This window comes from Podarcis cretensis (assembly GCF_951804945.1).
Source record: "Podarcis cretensis genome assembly, chromosome: 3".
In the NCBI taxonomy this organism is placed as follows: domain Eukaryota; kingdom Metazoa; phylum Chordata; class Lepidosauria; order Squamata; family Lacertidae; genus Podarcis; species Podarcis cretensis.
The window spans coordinates 120,660,254-120,679,494 of NC_137172.1; the positions used below are offsets into that span (position 1 = coordinate 120,660,254).

At 42.5% G+C, this 19,241-nt stretch overlaps 1 protein-coding gene across 2 annotated transcripts; it reads right to left on the reverse strand.

The window, feature by feature from the left end:
- Window positions 1-2,697: 2,697 nt before the first annotated feature.
- LOC307212598 (methylmalonyl-CoA mutase, mitochondrial-like) lies at window positions 2,698-17,661 on the reverse strand. Of its 2 annotated transcripts, none has more exons than XM_079970117.1 (5): window positions 17,433-17,655; window positions 16,242-16,373; window positions 14,740-14,887; window positions 13,473-13,640; window positions 2,698-3,212 (listed from the first exon to the last, which is right to left on the reverse strand). In XM_079970117.1, the coding sequence occupies exons 1-5, from the start codon at window positions 17,603-17,605 to the stop codon at window positions 3,198-3,200; spliced, it is 636 nt and encodes a 211-aa protein (XP_079826243.1). In that variant the 5' UTR covers window positions 17,606-17,655; the 3' UTR covers window positions 2,698-3,197. The 2 variants fall into 2 exon arrangements, with proteins under 2 accessions (XP_079826243.1, XP_079826242.1); XM_079970116.1 differs by lacking the exon at window positions 2,698-3,212 and adding an exon at window positions 4,999-5,450 and having other exon boundaries at window positions 17,433-17,661.
- Between the last annotated feature and the right edge of the window lie 1,580 nt (window positions 17,662-19,241).

Consider the following 19,241-nt stretch of genomic DNA (forward strand, 5'->3'; position numbering starts at 1 on the left):
TACAAAGCCACCAAAAATATCACTACATACAATGCAAATTCCAACTAAGGAAGGTGGCTTTGGTCTCCCAAATCTGGAACTATATCACCAGGCCTACCTGCTGAGTAAGACTAACGAGTGGAGAGCTAGCAGGAATCCCAATTGGGCTACTCTTGAATATAGTTTCTTTGGACCTCTTGTAGGGTGGACTCAACTCGGCTCCAATTTTATGAAATATCCTATTATCCTGGAGACTATTAAAGCACCTATAAAAATTTGGATTAATATAAATATAAATAATAAGGATGACCCCTGTAAACATGAGAAATTAACAATATGGGCCAACCCAAAATTAAAAATTGGAAATCAAGTAATAATTTGGCAAAATTGGATGAAAAAATGTATTTTGACATTGAATCAATTAATTGATGAAAATTTGTGGAATATAAGACCTTGCAAGTAAAGTATGGATTAACCAGTGAAACACAATGGCAATACATCCAATTGAAACATATGTTGGAAAGGCAGTTTGGCCCTGACGCTAAAGCAGCCTCGGAAACACCCATGCTGCTACAAGATTTAATCTCTGCAGCAAAAACAAAAAACTCTACACTTGCACTATATAAAACCCAACTCAACAGGAAGAAATATGATTTAGAATATGATAGACAAAAATGGAGTGAAGAGTTGGGGCTCCAGATAACAAATGACATATGGGAGTCAAGTATAAAATCAACAGAAATAGCCTCTATGAATCTAAGAGTAAGACTTATTCAACAGAAAATAATATTTGGAGTCCACTGGACTCCCGCAAAACTATACCAGAAGAAAATAACAAGTGCAGACAACTGCTGGAGATGTGGGAGTAAAAATGCAAACTTAGTACATATGATGATTAAATGCCCGATGATAAGATCATTTTGGTGTGAGGTGAGGATATTTATAGCAAGAGTCATAAAAAGAAATTGTTATTTAGCGGAATTAAATTTAATTCTAAGTTATATTCTGGAAACGTGGGAGATTACAAGGGGTCAAAAAAATAATAATGGATGTACCGTGCTATATTAGAAGCAAAAAAACTTGTTTTGATGAATTGGAAGAGCCGCAAAAAGATTCCATTGAGCACATGGATTGATAATATGGACAGACTAGCTACATACGAATGAATTGCATGTCGACGCAAATTAAGAATGGATAAATATGAAGAAATCTGGAAGGAATATTTAAGCAATAAGGCGGATAACGGTGGGAAGTAGGGGGAGGAGAGAGAGGCGGGGAAATATTGTTAAAAAGGTGTAGTCCTAGGTATATCAGTGTATCCAAATCTGAATTGTCAAACTGTGTTATTATGGTTTTTGTTGTATGTGTCTTTTGCGATTGCTGTTTGTATTGAAAAAAATGATTAAATAAATTTAAAAAACAACCATTGATGGAGCGTCCTCTGTTGGTGGCTTACTCTTCCAGACTTCCTACAAGGCAGGCAGGAGTTATTGTCAATGCCTAAGCCAGGCATGCCCAAAGTCCATTTTTTCAGGGTCCTAATCCGGTTAAATCTGGCCCCAGTGTCAGTTGATTTCCTCAAGCTCAACAACTTTGGTCAGCCCTTCACTTCATCAAATCTGGACCTCTTTGAAAAAAGTTTGGACATCACTGGCCTAAGCCAATACAACCCACATTGCTGTACTCCAGAAAGTTGCGGCCTAAATTTTGCCCATTAACCTTCAGAGTAAAATTCTGTCTCAAGGTGTTCTTCTTATTCTTGGGGGGGTGCGCCGGGGCCTTGATGTGCAACTGAATTCGGTGGTGATAGGGAGCTTAGAGGCGTGAATGCAAAAACCAGTTTGGGGACGTAGATCAGGAGAGGACTAACTGTGAGCCCCATTTCTCACATTCTTCTCTTTCCTTTTTAGGCTTTCAAGACTGCGAAGAGTGATTTCGCGGATGGCCAAAAAGAATAAAGTGTGCCCTCTCCCCGAGTCCTCCCCCCCGCCCCCCGCCTGCCCTCCCGGCTCCCCCTGTGGACCCCTTTTCAAAAGGACCACAAAGGTAAAACCTTTCAGCATATAGTAGTTGATTCCAGTCCCTAAGATTTCTCAGGAAAGGATGAGGCTATTTTGAGCTTTAGATCATCACACCCCATGTGGCTCTTTGTTTCCCTGTAGGCTCCACGGACTTCCTTGCCGCCTCAAGCGAAACAGAAAGAAAGCAATCCTGAAGGTAATGTCTGTTTCTGTGGATGTGTTCAGAAAGTCTCTCTCTCTGTGTGTAAGAAGCCTCTCTAACTGGCAGCCTTCTCTTCTTTTCCTTTCAGAAGAGCTCATCCTGGAAGACCTGGAGGAAGAGGAGTAAGAGACCGGGCGGCATTGGGGCAGCTTTATCAATCGTTAACAGTTCTTGGCTGTTGTAATGTTTGGCTTTTGTGTCTTTCCTTGAAGGTGAAAGCTTGCGGAGATGAAGATGTAGCTCAGCCTTGTCTTGCTGCCCTCTCAGCAGGCGCTGCCCCAGGAACAAGGCCATTTGATAGCCCAGCAGTGGAAGCAGCACGTGCCAGGTATTGGGGGAAAATACTGTGCATTTAACCACAGAGTGGTTCAGAGCATCTCTCCAGGGCTTTGACTAACTCCCTGTGGCCCTGCTCTGGCAGCGCATAAGGAATGTGTGTGACTAGAGAGATGGTTTCAATGGTGGCCCAGATTTAAAAGGCATTCAGCTGTCTCTCAGCCTGATTTCCTTCACTGAGGGGCAAAGGGGTGGGGATTATGAAGCTAGATCATCACTCTGAGTTCTTTGCAGGAAAACCAGGAGAAAAAGACAACAAATTTATAAATAAAACACGAATAAATATCTAAGGGCGGAGGGAAGCCAGAAGCAGCCATAACACATATTTTGCTCCTTTATATTCTCAGATGGGGCGCTGCTGAGAGTGCTGCATGAGCCAGAGTTGTGCTTAGTTTGTACTAGAAATTGGCTTTTAGTAGTGTAGCTCCAGCCCTCTGGAATCCGTTCCCAGCTGGAATTAGACAGGTGCCTAGCATCATAATGTTTACGTGTCTTCTTGAAGATGTTTTATTTAGGAAAGCTCTCCCTAATGTATAACCCAGTAAGTCATCTGTAGGATCTGTACCATTCTGCCAGCAATTACCATCACCATCTGTTACTTGGGTATAGCCTGGAAGGTTCATAAAACCTCTCATGAGATGCAGAACTTCAACAGGACTTCAAATGCAGCAAAGCTGGAAAGGAAATTGACATTGGTGGGTATGTGGTGTTGTGAGCAGAGTATTTTTGTATTTTAAAGAGCAATAGGAACACAGTGTTCCTTTGACTCAGACATTGATTCTGTCCCTACAGATTGAAAATTATTGTCAAAATATTGGGGAAATGCCAAAGCACTTATGGATGCTGTGGACTGGCCTATTTGTGTGTTTGCCTTCATGTATGGTTTGTGTTCCATTTGAGTTGCAGACATTGAGCAACTCCTCTGTTTTTCAGTTGTTAGATTCATTGGTATGAAAGCTTATTGTATCAATGCGAAATAATATTAATATTCAAAATATTTATACCCCACCCATCTGGTTGGGTTTTCGCAGCCACATACATACTGGGGACTAACTTAATGATGAACCTGTATACTGTAAGACTCTCAGATCTTGCAATACATGGGCTCATAGAGGAACCATGTGGTATATATATTGCTATTGTATGAGATGTTGAGGTCCTGCCATATTTTCTTCTATAGGACTATAATTTGAAACAGGTGACATTCCATTATGATGTAAAGCATATGATAAACACAAAGGATGCTGTTCTTAATTTCTTATCCTGATCTTGTGTTATTTTTTACCACTAGAGGGCTGCTGTACTGCAGAGGAGACTGCTTTTGGGTCTTAGGATAAAATGAATGGACAGCCTAAAATAAAAGCAAGAGCCAATTGTTTAAATATCTCTTAAATGTTGAAGCACTAATCCTTCATTTCTCTCTCACCGATTTGAAATAACAGATAGAGAAGGAGAAAATATAAAAAGCCAGCCAGTAACTAATTATAAGTGGTTGTTTTGACAGATGGCTGTACTGATCAGTGTGGGATTCTTCAGCGCATGGACACCATATGCCGCAGTCAGCTTCTGGTCAATATTTCACTCCAGTGAATCCAGTGAATGTTGCCATGTCTTTTTGCTAAACCCTCAACAGCCTACAACCCTTTTCATTTACTATACTTTCAGCAAAACTTAAGTGCCTCCAGTGCTGCTGTAGTCAGAAAGTTTACTTTGGCACCAAGCATACCACCAATTGCCATGTGTCAGTGATTTGGTCAGGAAGGGATAACGCGCACATTTCTTCATTCAGAAAGACAGACAGTGGAGAAGTTCCAAATCCATCCGCTGCAGCTGCAGAAGTCTTATTCCAAAGTCCAGATCATGAAATCTCCCAGGGAAACACTGCAAGGGCAGTCATTCCTAGGAAGTTTATAATAAACTGCTTGCAGGATAATTCTGAGGTCTCTGTTTTTTAAAAAAAGACCTGCCAGCAAGAAATGAGGAATCTCAAGGAATTTTGAACACATGGATTAAATTAGAATTTGCTATATTGATAGCTGGTAGAGGAGGTATTTATGCAATTAAAAGAGATTGTAATGTTAGTGAACTTGGCATTTGATTTTGTGCTTTTGTTGGACTGTATGGGATGCTGAGCTCAGGTGTCAATGATGGAGTCTCAAGAGGCACAGGCGTCTTAAAGAATAAGAAAAGACCTTTGCTTAACGGGCTGTTAACACCTCCCTATTCAATACTTCTATTAAGGCTGTTGAGCTAGAACATTACAAAAAATGGACTTTTCATAAAAGGGTGGCTCTACTCGTTTTGTGCATGTCATCTCAGTAAAGGATTCGTGAGGTCACAGAACTACCAGGGGTAGGAAATGGATATTTGTCAATCTGACAAGCAAACAAAGCTAGGGCAACGAGACTGGACCGAAAGGGCAAGAGGCATGTGAACAAACAGTATGAAACAGCAGGACAAAATTTCACCACCTTTCTCTATCAGTAACATTTATTTTAAATTGTAATTTGCATTTCCAAAGATCTGAAGTGTATTTCAGATATAATGAAGTCTTATATGCAAAATTTTAAAATTTACTCATTTCATTTAGATTCTTTGATAGATTTTACATACATATGTAATAATACTGCAGATAATTTCCCACTTTCTTAGAAAGCATAAAGCAACACCAGACATTGTAGATGATTTCGCATCAGTTCCTTCTTTTTATCAACAGATCACAATGCATCAACACAAAGTATAAGATTCACCATGAGATACAAAGTTTGTTATGAGACAGAAGTTTACACAGATTGCTGCCTATTATCCAAGCATTTCTCAATATCTTCAAGAACTTGGACAGCTGCCTTTGGGATTCGGGTTCCAGGACCAAATATATTGGAAACACCAGAGTCATACAAGAAGTCATAATCCTGTGCAGGAGAAAAACACATAAAACATGCATGCAAACTTTGTAAAGTAAAATTCTGCAGAACACATGCTAAAAGAGCAGGGTTTAGCGATGGCAAGTGAGGAGGTAGCGCACATGGAGAAGGGAAAATAACTTAGTACAGTCGTACATCGGAAGTCAAACAGAATCCATTCCAGAAGTCTGTTCAACTTCCAAAACGTTCAACTTCCAATGCGCAGCTTCTGATTGGCTGCAGGAAGCTCCTACAGCCAAGTGGAAGCACTGTCGGATGTTCGGCTTCCAAAAGAACGTTCAAAAACTGGAACACTCACTTCTGGTTTTTGATCATTTGGGAGCCAGAACATTTGACTCCCAAGCCATTTGGGAGCCGAGGTACGACTGTATGCTAGCTATGGGGAAAAGCAGTGATGCTGTCACCTGTGCAAACTCTGCCATGTGTGCAAAGTCCTAGTGACTACAGGTTCAAGCAATCTCTGCTCTAGGTGTTATCCTATCTAACATAAAGAATGAAATCATCAAAAGTGGTGAACATTTTCACCTCAGCTCCAAGACAACCAGAGACTTGTGGCTCTATACAAATCTTTTGCCAGGTTTAACAATTACCATATACCAAGGTCAAGAGATTTGAAGCAGAAAAGCAAATTCTACCCCACTCTACTCTCCATTTTCCCCTCCAGCCCTTTCTTCCCTTCTTCCTAACTGTTTAAACCAATTCATGAACCAAGAACTTCTACATTGACCACTAATAATGAAACATATGTTCTGGATATTTTCCCACATTTATTATGCTATTTTTGTGATATACAAATGACATAAGAAAACTTGGTACAGTATACAGTGTACCTCTAGTTATGAACTTTATTCGTTCCGGAGGTCCGTTCTTAACCTGAAACTGTCCTTTAAACTAGAGGCGTGCTTTCGCTAATGGGGCTTCTTGCTGCTGTGCCAGCACACAATTTCCATTCTCATCCTGGGGCAAAGTTCTCAACTTGAGGTAACTCCACATTAGCGGAGTTTGTAACCTGAAGCGTTTGTAACTCGAGGTACCACTATACTCATTTGTATAACATTATTTTTGTTTATAACGCCCCACCACCCCCTGGGAAAAAACAAAATTCTGGAAGAAGAAAAAATTATATACCGTATTTTTCGCTCTATAAGACATACCAGACCACAAGACGCACCTAGTTTTTGGAGCAGGAAAACAAGAAAAAAAATATTCTGAATCTCAGAAGCCAGAACAGCAAGAGGGATCACTGCGCAGTGAAAGCAGCAATCCCTCTTGCTGTTCTGGCTTCTGGGATAGCTGCGCAGCCTGCATTTGCTCCATAAGACGCACACACATTTCCCCTTACTTTTTAGGAGGAAAAAAGTGAGTCTTATAGAGCAAAAAATACGGTATATTCTATGTCAGTAAAGGAAACTAGTCCCTTTTTTCTTCATTTCTTAAAATGTTTATGAATATTTTTAACTTTAAAAAGTGATTTTTAAATTATTTGATTATATTGGCAGTTTTAGAAAGCTTTTAGGAGGCTGCTTTTCAACTGCGTTGTTCTGTGACCCTAAACCTGTAAACTACAACGCTTTCCAAAATTTGCTGAAGGATTTCCACATTTCAATAGCTAGATGTTATTTGAAAAGCCTTTCAATGGTGTTCATTTGCCTGGAGGAGGAGGAGGAGGAAGTAGGCGCTCGATTCAAGATGGCGATGAGGTAAGACGCATTTGCCGGAGCTCATTTTGAATCCTCCCTAAATTTGTGTTGTGGCTCCCAGCCTTTCAAGTTCTTGCTGAAGATTGTACCAGGGTGTTGGAGTCCATGCTAGGAGTTTACATTGCCGATAACTGTAAAGCCTGCATCGTAAATCAGCTTTAACGAGCAGATAATTGTATGCTCCGGCAGCCTTGGAAGCAGCTTTCAACTCACCGGTTGCCCGCCAGCTCCCACCCAGTTGTATTTTTATTACCTTTTATTACCTTTTAATCACTGCTATTTTAAACGACTCACAACGATGGGTCAAGGCAAACGCCTAAGGGATTGTGACGAGGCTTTGCCCTCCCCAAGAGCCAAACAATCAAAAACCGACCCCCCCCGTGTCTGGCAAATGGAGTGGTCCCACTGAACACTGCTATAGGGTGAAAACTCAGAACTGTTTCTACCCACTAGTGTCCCCAGAAACAACGTCAACACCAGAGGAATTGTTTTCACCTCAGATTAAAACTGCAAATGGCAAGCTTGGAGGAGGAGAGGGTGTCCCACTGAAGGTGGTACAAGACACCGGAACTGAGGACTGCGCAAGACAAGAACAACATGAACATCTCCATCTTGTGGTCAGAACCCTTAATTGCATATTCAAGAAGATTGATGTGCTATCCTCCCAGCTATGTAACCTCGGACAGAAAATTGATAACTTCTGGTTAAAGTCTAAGCCAATTGTAGATACGGGGGAATTGAAGTTCCAGAGAACCTTACCCTCAACCAAAAAAGGTAGTGTGATTTCCAAATATAGACCAAATCCTGCACTGAAGCATCAAGCGTTGTCCCTGCAACCCAAGAAAATCTGCCTAAACATCTGGGCAGGGTCAGCAAGGTGGCTCACTCTGGGTGGGGTCAAAAAGCATCTAAGCAATCTCCTAAACATAGAAACCACACAATGCGATCTCATTGCAGTGTTACCTTTGAACCAGCACTTCAGGCCACAGAAAGTGATGCTTGCGTTTTACTCTCCAAGGATCCCTTCAGTTATCATCAGGCAGAAATCACTCTTGGCTAGGTATGATATCACCCCAACAAGAGTTTTTACGGACAGTAAGATCCACCCCCTTCTACTCGCCGGTCACGGCAAGGAGCAGACTCTGCCGGAGAGGTCGGGAGCACTTCGGGACATCGAGCCTCCTCTCCCGGAGGATACCCATCTGCACCGAAACTGGACTTACTCTACGCCTTCACGAGCTCTAAAGAAACCCGCCGGCGCAAGTAATCTTCTGACCCCGCCGGAGGAAAGAGAGCTTTTAGCCACCTTTGGCGACCTCCCACCGAGGGAACAACACGAAATAATTGATAGACTAGAAGTACTTAATCATCAGCTCATACATGTCCAGAAGAACGGAAAAGTCCTGCTCACTTCTCAGGATAATCCTGTCAGCTCTTCGGAGCCGTGTTTTAAGGAAGCAGGAAGTCTTCCTTACCCTAGTTCAGTCCCTAAACCCATGCCTCCCCCACTTGAGGGCAAAACCCACCGATGCTTGGCAGACCCAGGTTTTGTCTCACAAGTAGGCCCCTCATCTCTACTCTTGATAAATTTTGACTCGCCCTCCAAGAGTTCCCCGCTGAGGAATGTAGCCCAGAGTTCCTTCCACCAAAACAATTCCTTACCAACCAATCCATCAATGCCGGAACTGGAGTCCTCATTTTCCCCTGAGTGGCATAGACCCGATATACAAACGGTACCAGTACGCCAAGCATCCCCAGTATCTTCGCCAGCAGCAGGACAGGGGAGTGTTCTACCTACATCAAAAAATGGCCCGGATTTGATTGAAGACCCGGCCGGACGTATAAATCAAATGGTTTCATCGGTGATCTTTAGACCTCGCGGTGGGGCAGCCTCAGCCAATCCTGTGGAGTTTCCCACTGAAGTGTCCGCCCTTGGGCTAGCCTGCAGGAGACCCGTCCTGTTGCACCAGTCAGAACACCTTACTACCAACTTCAAGACTAGGTACCCCCAGCAGGTGCCAGCCCTGCAAAGTAAAATAACTGACTTTTTTGCGGGGTCTGCCCTGCCCCCTAAGGACACACATCTCTCCCTGAAATGACAGCAAATTGGACACAACAGGAACTCGCCCCTATCAGTCCTCAGCTGGAATATTGCGGGCTGGAGGGGGAAAAAACTTGATCCAGAATTCTTGGAGTATATTAACCTGTTTCATATCATCTTGTTCCAAGAATCGTGGGAAGTAGAGAAAATTGTTCTAAATGGCTTTGAGCTTCTAGAACTCCCTGCCTGCCCCTCCCTGAAAGGAGGCCGCCCTAAAGGGGGCCTAATAATAGGCATCTCCCTCAACCTACATTCTAAATTTACTCTAGTGCAGGCCTTGCCTCCTTACGCCCTTACCGGGCTGATTGCGGGGGAAAAGATCTCACTTCTAGTTACAAATGTCTATTTGCCACCTGGGGGTTCTTCCCCCGAACTTGGCTCTAAATGGGGCTCACTAGAAGAGCATTTGCTCTCATGCTAAGTTTCCTAATACCCCGGCCATAATAGGTGGCGATTTTAACGCCCGCACAGCAGCAAACTGGGACTCGCTGACCAAAACCAAATGGTGGGTTACTCCAAACCTTGATAATTATGATCTGGAACATATCATGAGGAGAACTTCTAAAGACCACAGAGCAAATGAGGCTGGAGTACTCCTCTATCAAATGGCCATCCGTTTAAATCTGGTCCCCTTAAATGGCACATGCCTCCCTGATATTCCTGGGGATTTTACCCACCTGAGCGTTAAATCAAACAGCATCCTCGATTACCTGTTGGTTTCCAGGGATCTACTTAAGTGTATTTCCACCTTTAAGATCGAGAATGTACAATCTAGTGATCATCTTCCCCTTGTAGCCAAGCTTTCCCTGAACTGGCAGTCGGAGGCTCATAGACATGCGACCCAGATGGTAACCAACGAATCTCTCCAAGTAAGAGGAATCAAATGGTCGGAGACCCAGGCTCAAAGGTATCAGGAATTCTTTCAAAAAGAAATCCTTGGGCCCCATCCCAACATAGGCTCTGCCTCAGACGAGCATAGCATAGTGTTGAAATGCTTCCACCATCTTACGACTGATCTTACGTCCTTCTTTAGGTTACCACCCAAAATATTAAATCAAAATGAATATTCTTGCGGCACCCCCTGGTATAACTCTCAGTGCAAACAAGCAAAACAGCGCCTTCGTGCTATAAATAATGTATATAAGACCTCCGGTGCATCTACTCTGCCAGCTAGTTATGCACAAGCCAAGCTAGTTTACAAATGCACGCAGAAAATTGCCAAACGTGAGTGGCAATACAACCGCTGGCAGGCTTTGATTACTGCTTCAAAATCACACAGATCCAGGGAATTCTGGTCTTTGATCAACAGAAGGGTGAGGAAATACCCAAGGGCAGTCATCCCTGCACCGACATGGGAATTGTTCCTGAAGAAATGCTTCTCACAGGCGGATGCTCCCTCTGACCATCTGACGCATCTGTTTACCCACTTACCTATTTGGCCTCCCACCGATCCTGACGAAATAGCCAAGCTAATAGCTCAGCTGAAACCGGGTAAAGCCCCAGGGCCCGATCTGATCCCTGCCGAAGCCATTAAACTACACCCAAAATGGTGGGCTGGCATCTTGGCCAAAACCTTCGATGCAATCAACGCTTCTGGCCTCATCCCCAAAATATGGAAGGAGGCCATTATAGTACCAATTCATAAAAAAGGTTCTCCAACGGAGCTGGAAAACTACCGTAACATCAGCCTCCTTTCGATTATAGGGAAAATTTATGCCAGCTTCTTGCTGACTAAACTATTGCGATGGGTAGATGAGACTAATCAGATTGGCCACGAACAAGCAGGGTTCAGAACTAAACGCTCTACAACCGATCATGCGATAGTTCTTTATCATCTCGCACGGAAGTACTCCTCTCCTCCCCGGGGCTACCTTTGTGCTGCCTTCTTAGACCTAAAGGCAGCCTTTGACAGTGTTCCTAGAAATATCCTATGGGAGAAACTTGCGAAACAGGGCATTGATAGAAGACTCTTATGGCTTATAAGTCAGCTCCACGAAGATACCCTTGCCAGAGTGAGACTTACTCCTGCGGGCGACCTCACAAATTCGATACCAATAAATAAGGGAGTGCGCCAAGGATGTATATTGGCTCCCTGTCTATTCAACCTATTTATCAGCGACATGCGAGCACCCCTAGTTAACTCTTCTTTAAGTATACACGCGCCTAGACTAGCGGACTACCGCTGCCCACTCCTTTTATATGCGGACGACGCAGTAATTCTATCTTATACACGTGTTGGACTAATCAGAGCTCTGAAGATCTTTGCCACGTATTGTCAACTCAACCAATTAACCATCAACCATGTTAAATCCAAGATTCTGATTTTCTCCAGAAGCCGGAGATTGTACGAATGGAAGCTTGGTGGAGCAAAAATAGAGCAAGTTCTAAAATTTCAATACCTAGGAGTTATTTTTCAATACAATTTGGGGTGGAAAGCTCAAATTCAACACCTACTTAACAAGGCCAAAACTCTGTCATATGCGCTCCTCCGATTCTTTTTTTCGGATGGAGCTTTGCACGTTCCCTCGGCCCTAAAGGTGTTCAAGGCAAAAGTGGTTGCCGTGCTTGCTTATGCTGCCCCGCTTTGGGCTGTGATGACAGATCTTGCTCCTCTCGAGACACTGCAAAATCAATTCCTACGTCGGCTCCTTATGCTCCCTCTGTGCGTAAGCAACGCAGCCATGCGACTAGAATTGAAGATCGCATCCTTAGAAACTTGCCTGTGGAAGCAAGTCTTCAATTATTGGTTATCATTGTGGCATAGACTACCAAACCATTACCTTGTCCAATGCTTATGGCGAGATGAATTCTCTAGCCCTTGGACTAGTAGAATTCATGCCAAACTCCTGAGTTATGGAATCTCTCCTTCAGATTCCCTAAAACTAGACCAAATTACTGCTCAAAGACTGATCCGCCAAAGACTGGATGACATCGATCTACAGCGAAATTATATGCTGGGGGGAGGTGTTTGTTCGCCTCAGAACATTGGTATCACATTAACTTACTGCGTTCCATCATACCTCTCCTCCCTTTCGACTGTTGCCCATAGACTGGCCTTCACCAAAGCGAGGTTCAACGTTTTTCCCTCCAACGTCCTGAGACATAGATTCTCAAAGGGCCAAGCCCCCGCCATGTGCGAATGTGATAAGGAGACACCGGAGTCGCTCCAGCACATTATGTTCACTTGCCCCCTGTTTAATGTGCCACGGGCAAATTTGTTGGGATCAATCATACAGAAACTAGAGGGCACCCCATCAAAATTCCACCTTGCCCAAATCTTGCAGAATAAGGATACTCATACGACCCTGAAAGTGGCAAGGTTCCTGGTCGCTGTCCTTACCCAAAAGCGACGCCAAGGGGCATTACAAGCTAACTAAGGCGTAGTATGCCATTCTATTCTATAGTATTTTATTGTTATAGTGGTGCTTTAGTGGCTGTTTTCCCCATGTGCACAAGTTGTTATTTATGTCTTGTTTTTACCTGTATGGGCCTATGGCCGTAAATAAAATTACTAACATTATTTTTGTTTATAACGCCCCACTACCCCCTGGGAAAAAACAAAATTCTGGAAGAAGAAAAAATTATATACCGTATTTTTCGCTCTATAAGACATACCAGACCACAAGACGCACCTAGTTTTTGGAGCAGGAAAACAAGAAAAAAAATATTCTGAATCTCAGAAGCCAGAACAGCAAGAGGGATCACTGCGCAGTGAAAGCAGCAATCCCTCTTGCTGTTCTGGCTTCTGGGATAGCTGCGCAGCCTGCATTTGCTCCATAAGACGCACACACATTTCCCCTTACTTTTTAGGAGGAAAAAAGTGAGTCTTATAGAGCCAAAATACGGTATATTCTATGTCAGTAAAGGAAACTAGTCCCTTTTTTCTTCATTTCTTAAAATGTTTATGAATATTTTTAACTTTAAAAAGTGATTTTTAAATTATTTGATTATATTGGCAGTTTTAGAAAGCTTTTAGGAGGCTGCTTTTCAACTGCGTTGTTCTGTGACCCTAAACCTGTAAACTACAACGCTTTCCAAAATTTGCTGAAGGATTTCCACATTTCAATAGCTAGATGTTATTTGAAAAGCCTTTCAATGGTGTTCATTTGCCTGGAGGAGGAGGAGGAGGAAGTAGATGGAGACCCCACCTCACTGGGAACAATTTAATCATCTCACAAGAAGCCATCTTGTGATGGTGGTGCGCAGTACCTGGGGAGGGATGACTCCTCCACACATGACGAGAATGTCTGGGCGGCCAAGGGCATGCAGCTCTTTGAGGAGTTCAGGAACAAGAGTTTTGTGGCCAGCAGCCAAGGTGCTCACCCCCACGCAATGCACATCCGCATCTACCGCCTGCTGGGCCACTTCACGGGGTGTCTAGGAAGAGAAAGCAAAGGAAGTGTCAAACAATATGGGAAAGAAGAATGCATAAAACCTAACACTGCATGCAGACCCAGGCTTCTTTTTTCATAGAGAAGAGCGACAAGAAAACACTAGGCACCAGCATGCACCGCTGAGGCTGCTACTGGCATTGAGGTTAGACAATACAGTGGTACCTCGGGTTACATACACTTCAGGTTACAGACTCCGCTAACCCAGAAACAGTACCTCGGGTTAAGAACTTTGCTTCAGGATGAGAACAGAAATCGCTTGGCGGTGACGCGGCGGCAGTGGGAGGCCCCATTAGCTAAAGTGGTGCTTCAGGTTAAGAACAGTTTCAGGTTAAGAACAGACCTCTGGGACTAATTAAGTACTTAACCCGAGGTACCCAGAAAGTAGAGTACAGAGAGGAACATAACCACCTAACCCACTGCATCTTCCAACTTGGGAACCTGTAAAATCATCCCAGTACAACATATTCTGGTTGTTACCTTTGGTGTGAACAGGAAATTGAAACAATAGCTGCATGTATTTTTTAAAAAACATTTTACAAATTAATAAATTGCTTAAAAGCCCGAGGCCCTCAAAGCTGTATACAAAAATATATTCAAAAAAATAAATAAAACCATTCCTACAGATGATTTACTGGGAACCTAGAGCTTGCCGATCAGAAGGTTGGCGTTTCAAATCCCTGCAACGGGGTGAGCTCCTGTTGCTCGGTCTCAGCTCCTGCCCACCTAGCAGTTCAAAAGAACGTCAAAGTGCAAGTAGATAAATAGGTACCACTCCGGCAGGAAGGTAAATGGCGTTTCTGTGCACTGCTCTGGTTTCGCCAGAAGCGGTTTAGTCATGCTGGCCACGTGACCCGGAAAAACTGTCTGCGGACAAACGTTGGCTCCCTTGGCCAGTAAAGCGAGATGAGCGCCGCAACCCTAGTGTCGTCCGTGACTGGACCTAATGGTCAGGGGTCCCTTTACCTTTAACTATCCTTTATTTAAGCTTCAGACATTTTAACTGCTAGGAGAAGCAAGCAAGCAAGCAAGCAAGCAAACAAACAAACAAACGAATAAAAATTTGAATGGAAGAGATTAAATACCTGGAAGAGTGGGCCTATATCCACATCAAACCCTAGGTCAGCAAATCCCGTAGCAATCACTTTGGCTCCTCTGTCATGGCCATCTTGGCCCATTTTTGCAACAAGAAGACGTGGTCTCCGACCTTCACGTTCCACAAACTTGTTAACTCTGAATTTAGAATTTGCATTTTTAAGGGTATCTTGACAGCTGTGACTACCACAAAAAGTCTTCTATTTTTAAAGATTTATCTATATTCTTTTGAATTCTATTAGTAGTATGGACTTTTATGTGTATATGGAAATTTTATAATCTCTCTCATTTACCTTCCTTTTGGTAATGATGAGATTGAATCAAATCAGGAACAACAGGAAAAACAGGGAATACATTCAAATAACTCAAAAAGATTCTAGTAACTCCTAATATAATAGATGCAAAATTATGCTGAGCTTGCTTTATTTATTTCATAAAAGCAATAAAATTAGCAGTAAAAAGAACTAAAAACAACCTTTTCAAAACATTGAAAAAATAAAATCAGTGATACACTAAACACAGATTAAAACACACACCACTATTCTCTTGGGTTGGTCTCTCAAAACAAGCATGTTTTTACCAAACAGAGTAACAGAGGTGCTTGCCTGATGTCACTAGGAAAGGAGTTCTCAAATGTAGATGTGGCTACACTGAAGGATATTATTATTAACAAGTATTATGTGGTACCCGTAACCATGTCAGTTCTGCAGAATGAAGTGGCTGAGTGGGAAAATATCGGTTAAAGCAACCTTGCAGGTGAACTGGTCCCAAGGTGTTAAGGGCTTTATATACTACTGGTAACACCTTGAACGCAGCCTGGTATTTTATCAGGTTCTCATCATCAACAGCCTTAAATTAAAGGCAATGAGTTTATTTTGTTAAATGTCTAGTTTACAATACTTCCCATAACCAATTAATAAATACAGCGAATTTGCAGAACGGATACAACAAACCTGAATAACAAACATAACTTGCATAGTAAGGTTGAAAACCCAGCATTAACAAAACAAAATCAAGCCATTTTAGACACATGCAAAGAGGTAATAGCTTTAAGGTAATTGTTTGACTTTATAAAATTTGGAAGAACATTTATTAAGTAAAAATGGTTGGCTTATAAAGGGGATAAAATAATGTAATCCCCCAATTAAAAATGGAGAAGATAAAAGAAATGCAGAAATTACAGAGGGCAGTATCAAATGAATACCTCCCATCAGTGCTAGGATTTCTGCCTGTGAGATAGGCTTCCCTCCTCTGCCTCTTGTGCCCCCCTTAATCTGCTCTGGAGGGAAGGGGGCACAGCTGACAGGAACTAGCATTAGTGCAGTAAATTTGAGAAGTGTAAGAAATTCTGTGAAATACAAACTACTGTATAGTTTAAATACTCTAAAACTTTGGAAGTGAGATGGGACACACATTCGTAGCATGCAAAAATTTGTAAGCCTGATAGCACACCATCTGATTTAATCCATTCCATAGAAACAGCGCACCTTACCTGTTGATTGCTTGAGCAATTTCGTCACTCTCCCCAAACTCCTGACGGTAAGCTCCACTCACCATGCGGTCACTGGCTTTGTGTTCACCAAACACCTTTTTCATTGCATCCGTTATTTCACCAACTGTACATCTGCAAAAATGTATGCAGCCCAAACATTAAGGTTGGGTAAACACACCTCAACAGAAAGAAATAAAAACTCAGCACCTATTTTAATGGCACTTGTCACAAGAGTTTCATATTACAGTAATTTAAGCACAGCAAACTTAATCTCAACTTTCCCCAAATCCGCAATATTGGAAGTTTAAAAAGGTTAGGGACCCCTGACAGTTAAGTCCAGTTGCAGACGACTCTGGGGTTGCGGCGCTCATCTTGCTTTACTGGCCGAGGGAGCCAGCGTTTGTCCGCAGGCAGTTTTTCTGGGTTATGTGACCAGCATGACTAAGCCTCTTCTGGCGAACCAGAGCAGCGCACAGAAACGCTGTTTATCTTCCCGCCGGAGTGGTACCTATTTATCTACTTGCACTTTGACGTTCTTTCAAACTGCTAGGTTGGCAGGAGCTGGGACCGAGCAATGGAAGCTCACCCCGTCGCGGGAATTCAAACTGCTGACCTTCCAATCAGCAAGCCCTAGGCTCTGTGGTTTACACTACAGCGCCACCTTCGTCCCCTATCGGAAGTTAGAATGGTGTATTAATGTGCAGTAGAGCTACGTTAAACGTTCCTAGGAGACACCTCACTTGGACCGAAAGTTAAGCCCATACAATGGGGCTTGTGGACCCTGACTTCCCAGTCATCCTTCCCACAGCAGTCTTGAAAATGCTCCACTGAGAATATAAACGAGCAAATTATGTGTTATGGCTGCTTCTGGCTTCCCTCCTCCCTTAGATATTTATTCGCGTTTTATTTATTTAAAAATTTGTTGCCTTTTTCTCCTGGTTTTCCTGCAAAGAACTCAGAGTGATGATCTAGCTTCATAATCCCCACCCCTTTGCCCCTCAGTGAAGGAAATCAGGCTGAGAGACAGCTGAATGCCTTTTAAATCTGAACCTTTCCACCATTGAAAACATCCCTCTAGTCACATACATTCCTTATGCGCTGCCAGAGCAGGGCCACAGGGAGTTAGTCAGAGCCTGGGAGAGATACTCTGAACTACCCTTTGGTTAAATGCACAGTATTTTCCCCCAATACCTTGCACGTGCTGCTTCCACTGCTAGGCCCAGCAAATTGCCTTGGCCCGTGGCGGCGCATTCTGACAGGGCAGCAAGACAACGCTGAGCCACAACTTCATCTCTGCAAGCTTTCACCTTCAAGGAAAGACACAAAAGCAAAACTTTACAACAGCCAAGAACTGTTTGCAGCATAATTCTATAGGGCTCCCTGGTTCTGCTTAAGTTGTTCCTTTTATACAATTTGTGCTGTTTTTATATTGCAAGCCACACAGAGAGCTTTGGTTATAGGGTGGGATATAAATAATCAAAGTAAATAAGTAAGTAAGTAATAAAGACTGTTTTGTAAAAAAGAGTTTGAAGAGGACTCATGTAATCAATATTTATTAGATTACCAACTTCAATATTTATTAGATTACCAACTTCAATAAGACCTATCTCAGTACATCTCCTTGGTGCCAACAGTTTATCTATCTTGCCATAAATGTCACTCCTGAAACTTAAAGGAAATATCACTCATTGCCTTTGATATAATGCAAACAGATACGCTCCGAAGCCCCCAAATAGGAAACCCTCACAGAGATACAGATTCACTTGTTTGCATCTAAGAGGTTCTCAATCAGGGAACTTTGCTGACATCTACTATCACTGAAAAAGAACAAACCCAAGCATTGCACACACATGCCATTATTTATTTCTAAAAATTACACCCTGACCATCAATGCTAATTAATCATCTGTCCAATATGTGTGTGTGTGTGTTGGGAGGATGAAGTTCAGCCTGCAAACTAAACAGGTTTAGTAAAGTTTTCTAACACAATTCTAGCAGTCAATTTAGGAAGGTGGTAACATTTAAAATAAAATGAAGGGTCCAGAAGCGAAAAGCACCAAAGCTTTGTTTATGAAAATCAGGAATGTTGAAAATCAACAATAGTAGTTTGATAATGTATTTGCCTATTCTGGTAAAAAAGCCCAAACAGGATAAATTATTAGCTATACAACCTCCAGCTATGACTGAAATAAACCACTACCTTTGACTTTGTCAACTGTTCAGCTTCTGAAGTGTTATACTACATTTGTGAGCAATTAAAGTATGTAATTTTTTTAAATAGTTGTTCTCATGACCAGGTGGGATAGAAGTGAAAAACAAATAGACTTTAAAGTGATATGTAGAGCTTATGGGAATGAAGGTGGAGAGAAGGCTTTTTCATGCATTAGCCCAGGGACAATATCTGGGTGTGGCTTTTATTATTCTTTTTCTTCAGGCTTATAATATGGAGAATCTACATTGTAAGACTATGAACAAATTAACTGAAGGATTCACCCGGTGGGCCAAATGGTTCTCAGTTTTAAGTCTTTGCAGTGACACTCATGAGCAGACCTTGTTTCTTCTAATACAGAGTTAACTTACTTCTTGTGATTTATTGCCGCCTAGCTCTTCACACACACACACACACACACACACACACACACACACAAACAGTTGTCAGCCATTAGCTATTCATGTTCCGAACGTAAAGGATGTGAAAACATATTCACAGCACACAAGGCCCCCTGGGGCCTAAATACTCAGTCTAACTTTGATGTTGGCTTTATAGGTCAAAACCAGCAGTTTGAATTGGGTCTGGAAGCTAATTGGTAGTAGCCAATATGGTCAGCATTATATGTGTTATGTACTGAAGTTCTCACCCTGGGCCAGCAGGGGGATACTGTAGATAGTTTTCACTCAGGTCCACATATGCAAATAAGGGATTGAAAGTGACGTTCAGTGATTGGATAGTTACAGAAAGTGGGTACTGTTGCGTTGTAGTGGAGCTCTATATAAGCAGGCT

What these genes read in the sequence shown, in the direction of transcription:
- LOC307212598 (XM_079970116.1), bottom strand. Translation starts at nt 17,605, where the DNA reads ATGCTGCAAACAGTTCTTGGCTGTTGTAAAGTTTTGCTTTTGTGTCTT. An exon ending in ATTGCTCAAGCAATCAACAG is followed by an intron (nt 14,888 to 16,241) that starts GTAAGGTGCGCT and finishes TTCTAAATTCAG; the next exon opens with AGTTAACAAGTTTGTGGAAC. An exon ending in GAGGAGTCATCCCTCCCCAG is followed by an intron (nt 5,451 to 13,472) that starts GTACTGCGCACC and finishes TCTCCTGCACAG; the next exon opens with GATTATGACTTCTTGTATGA.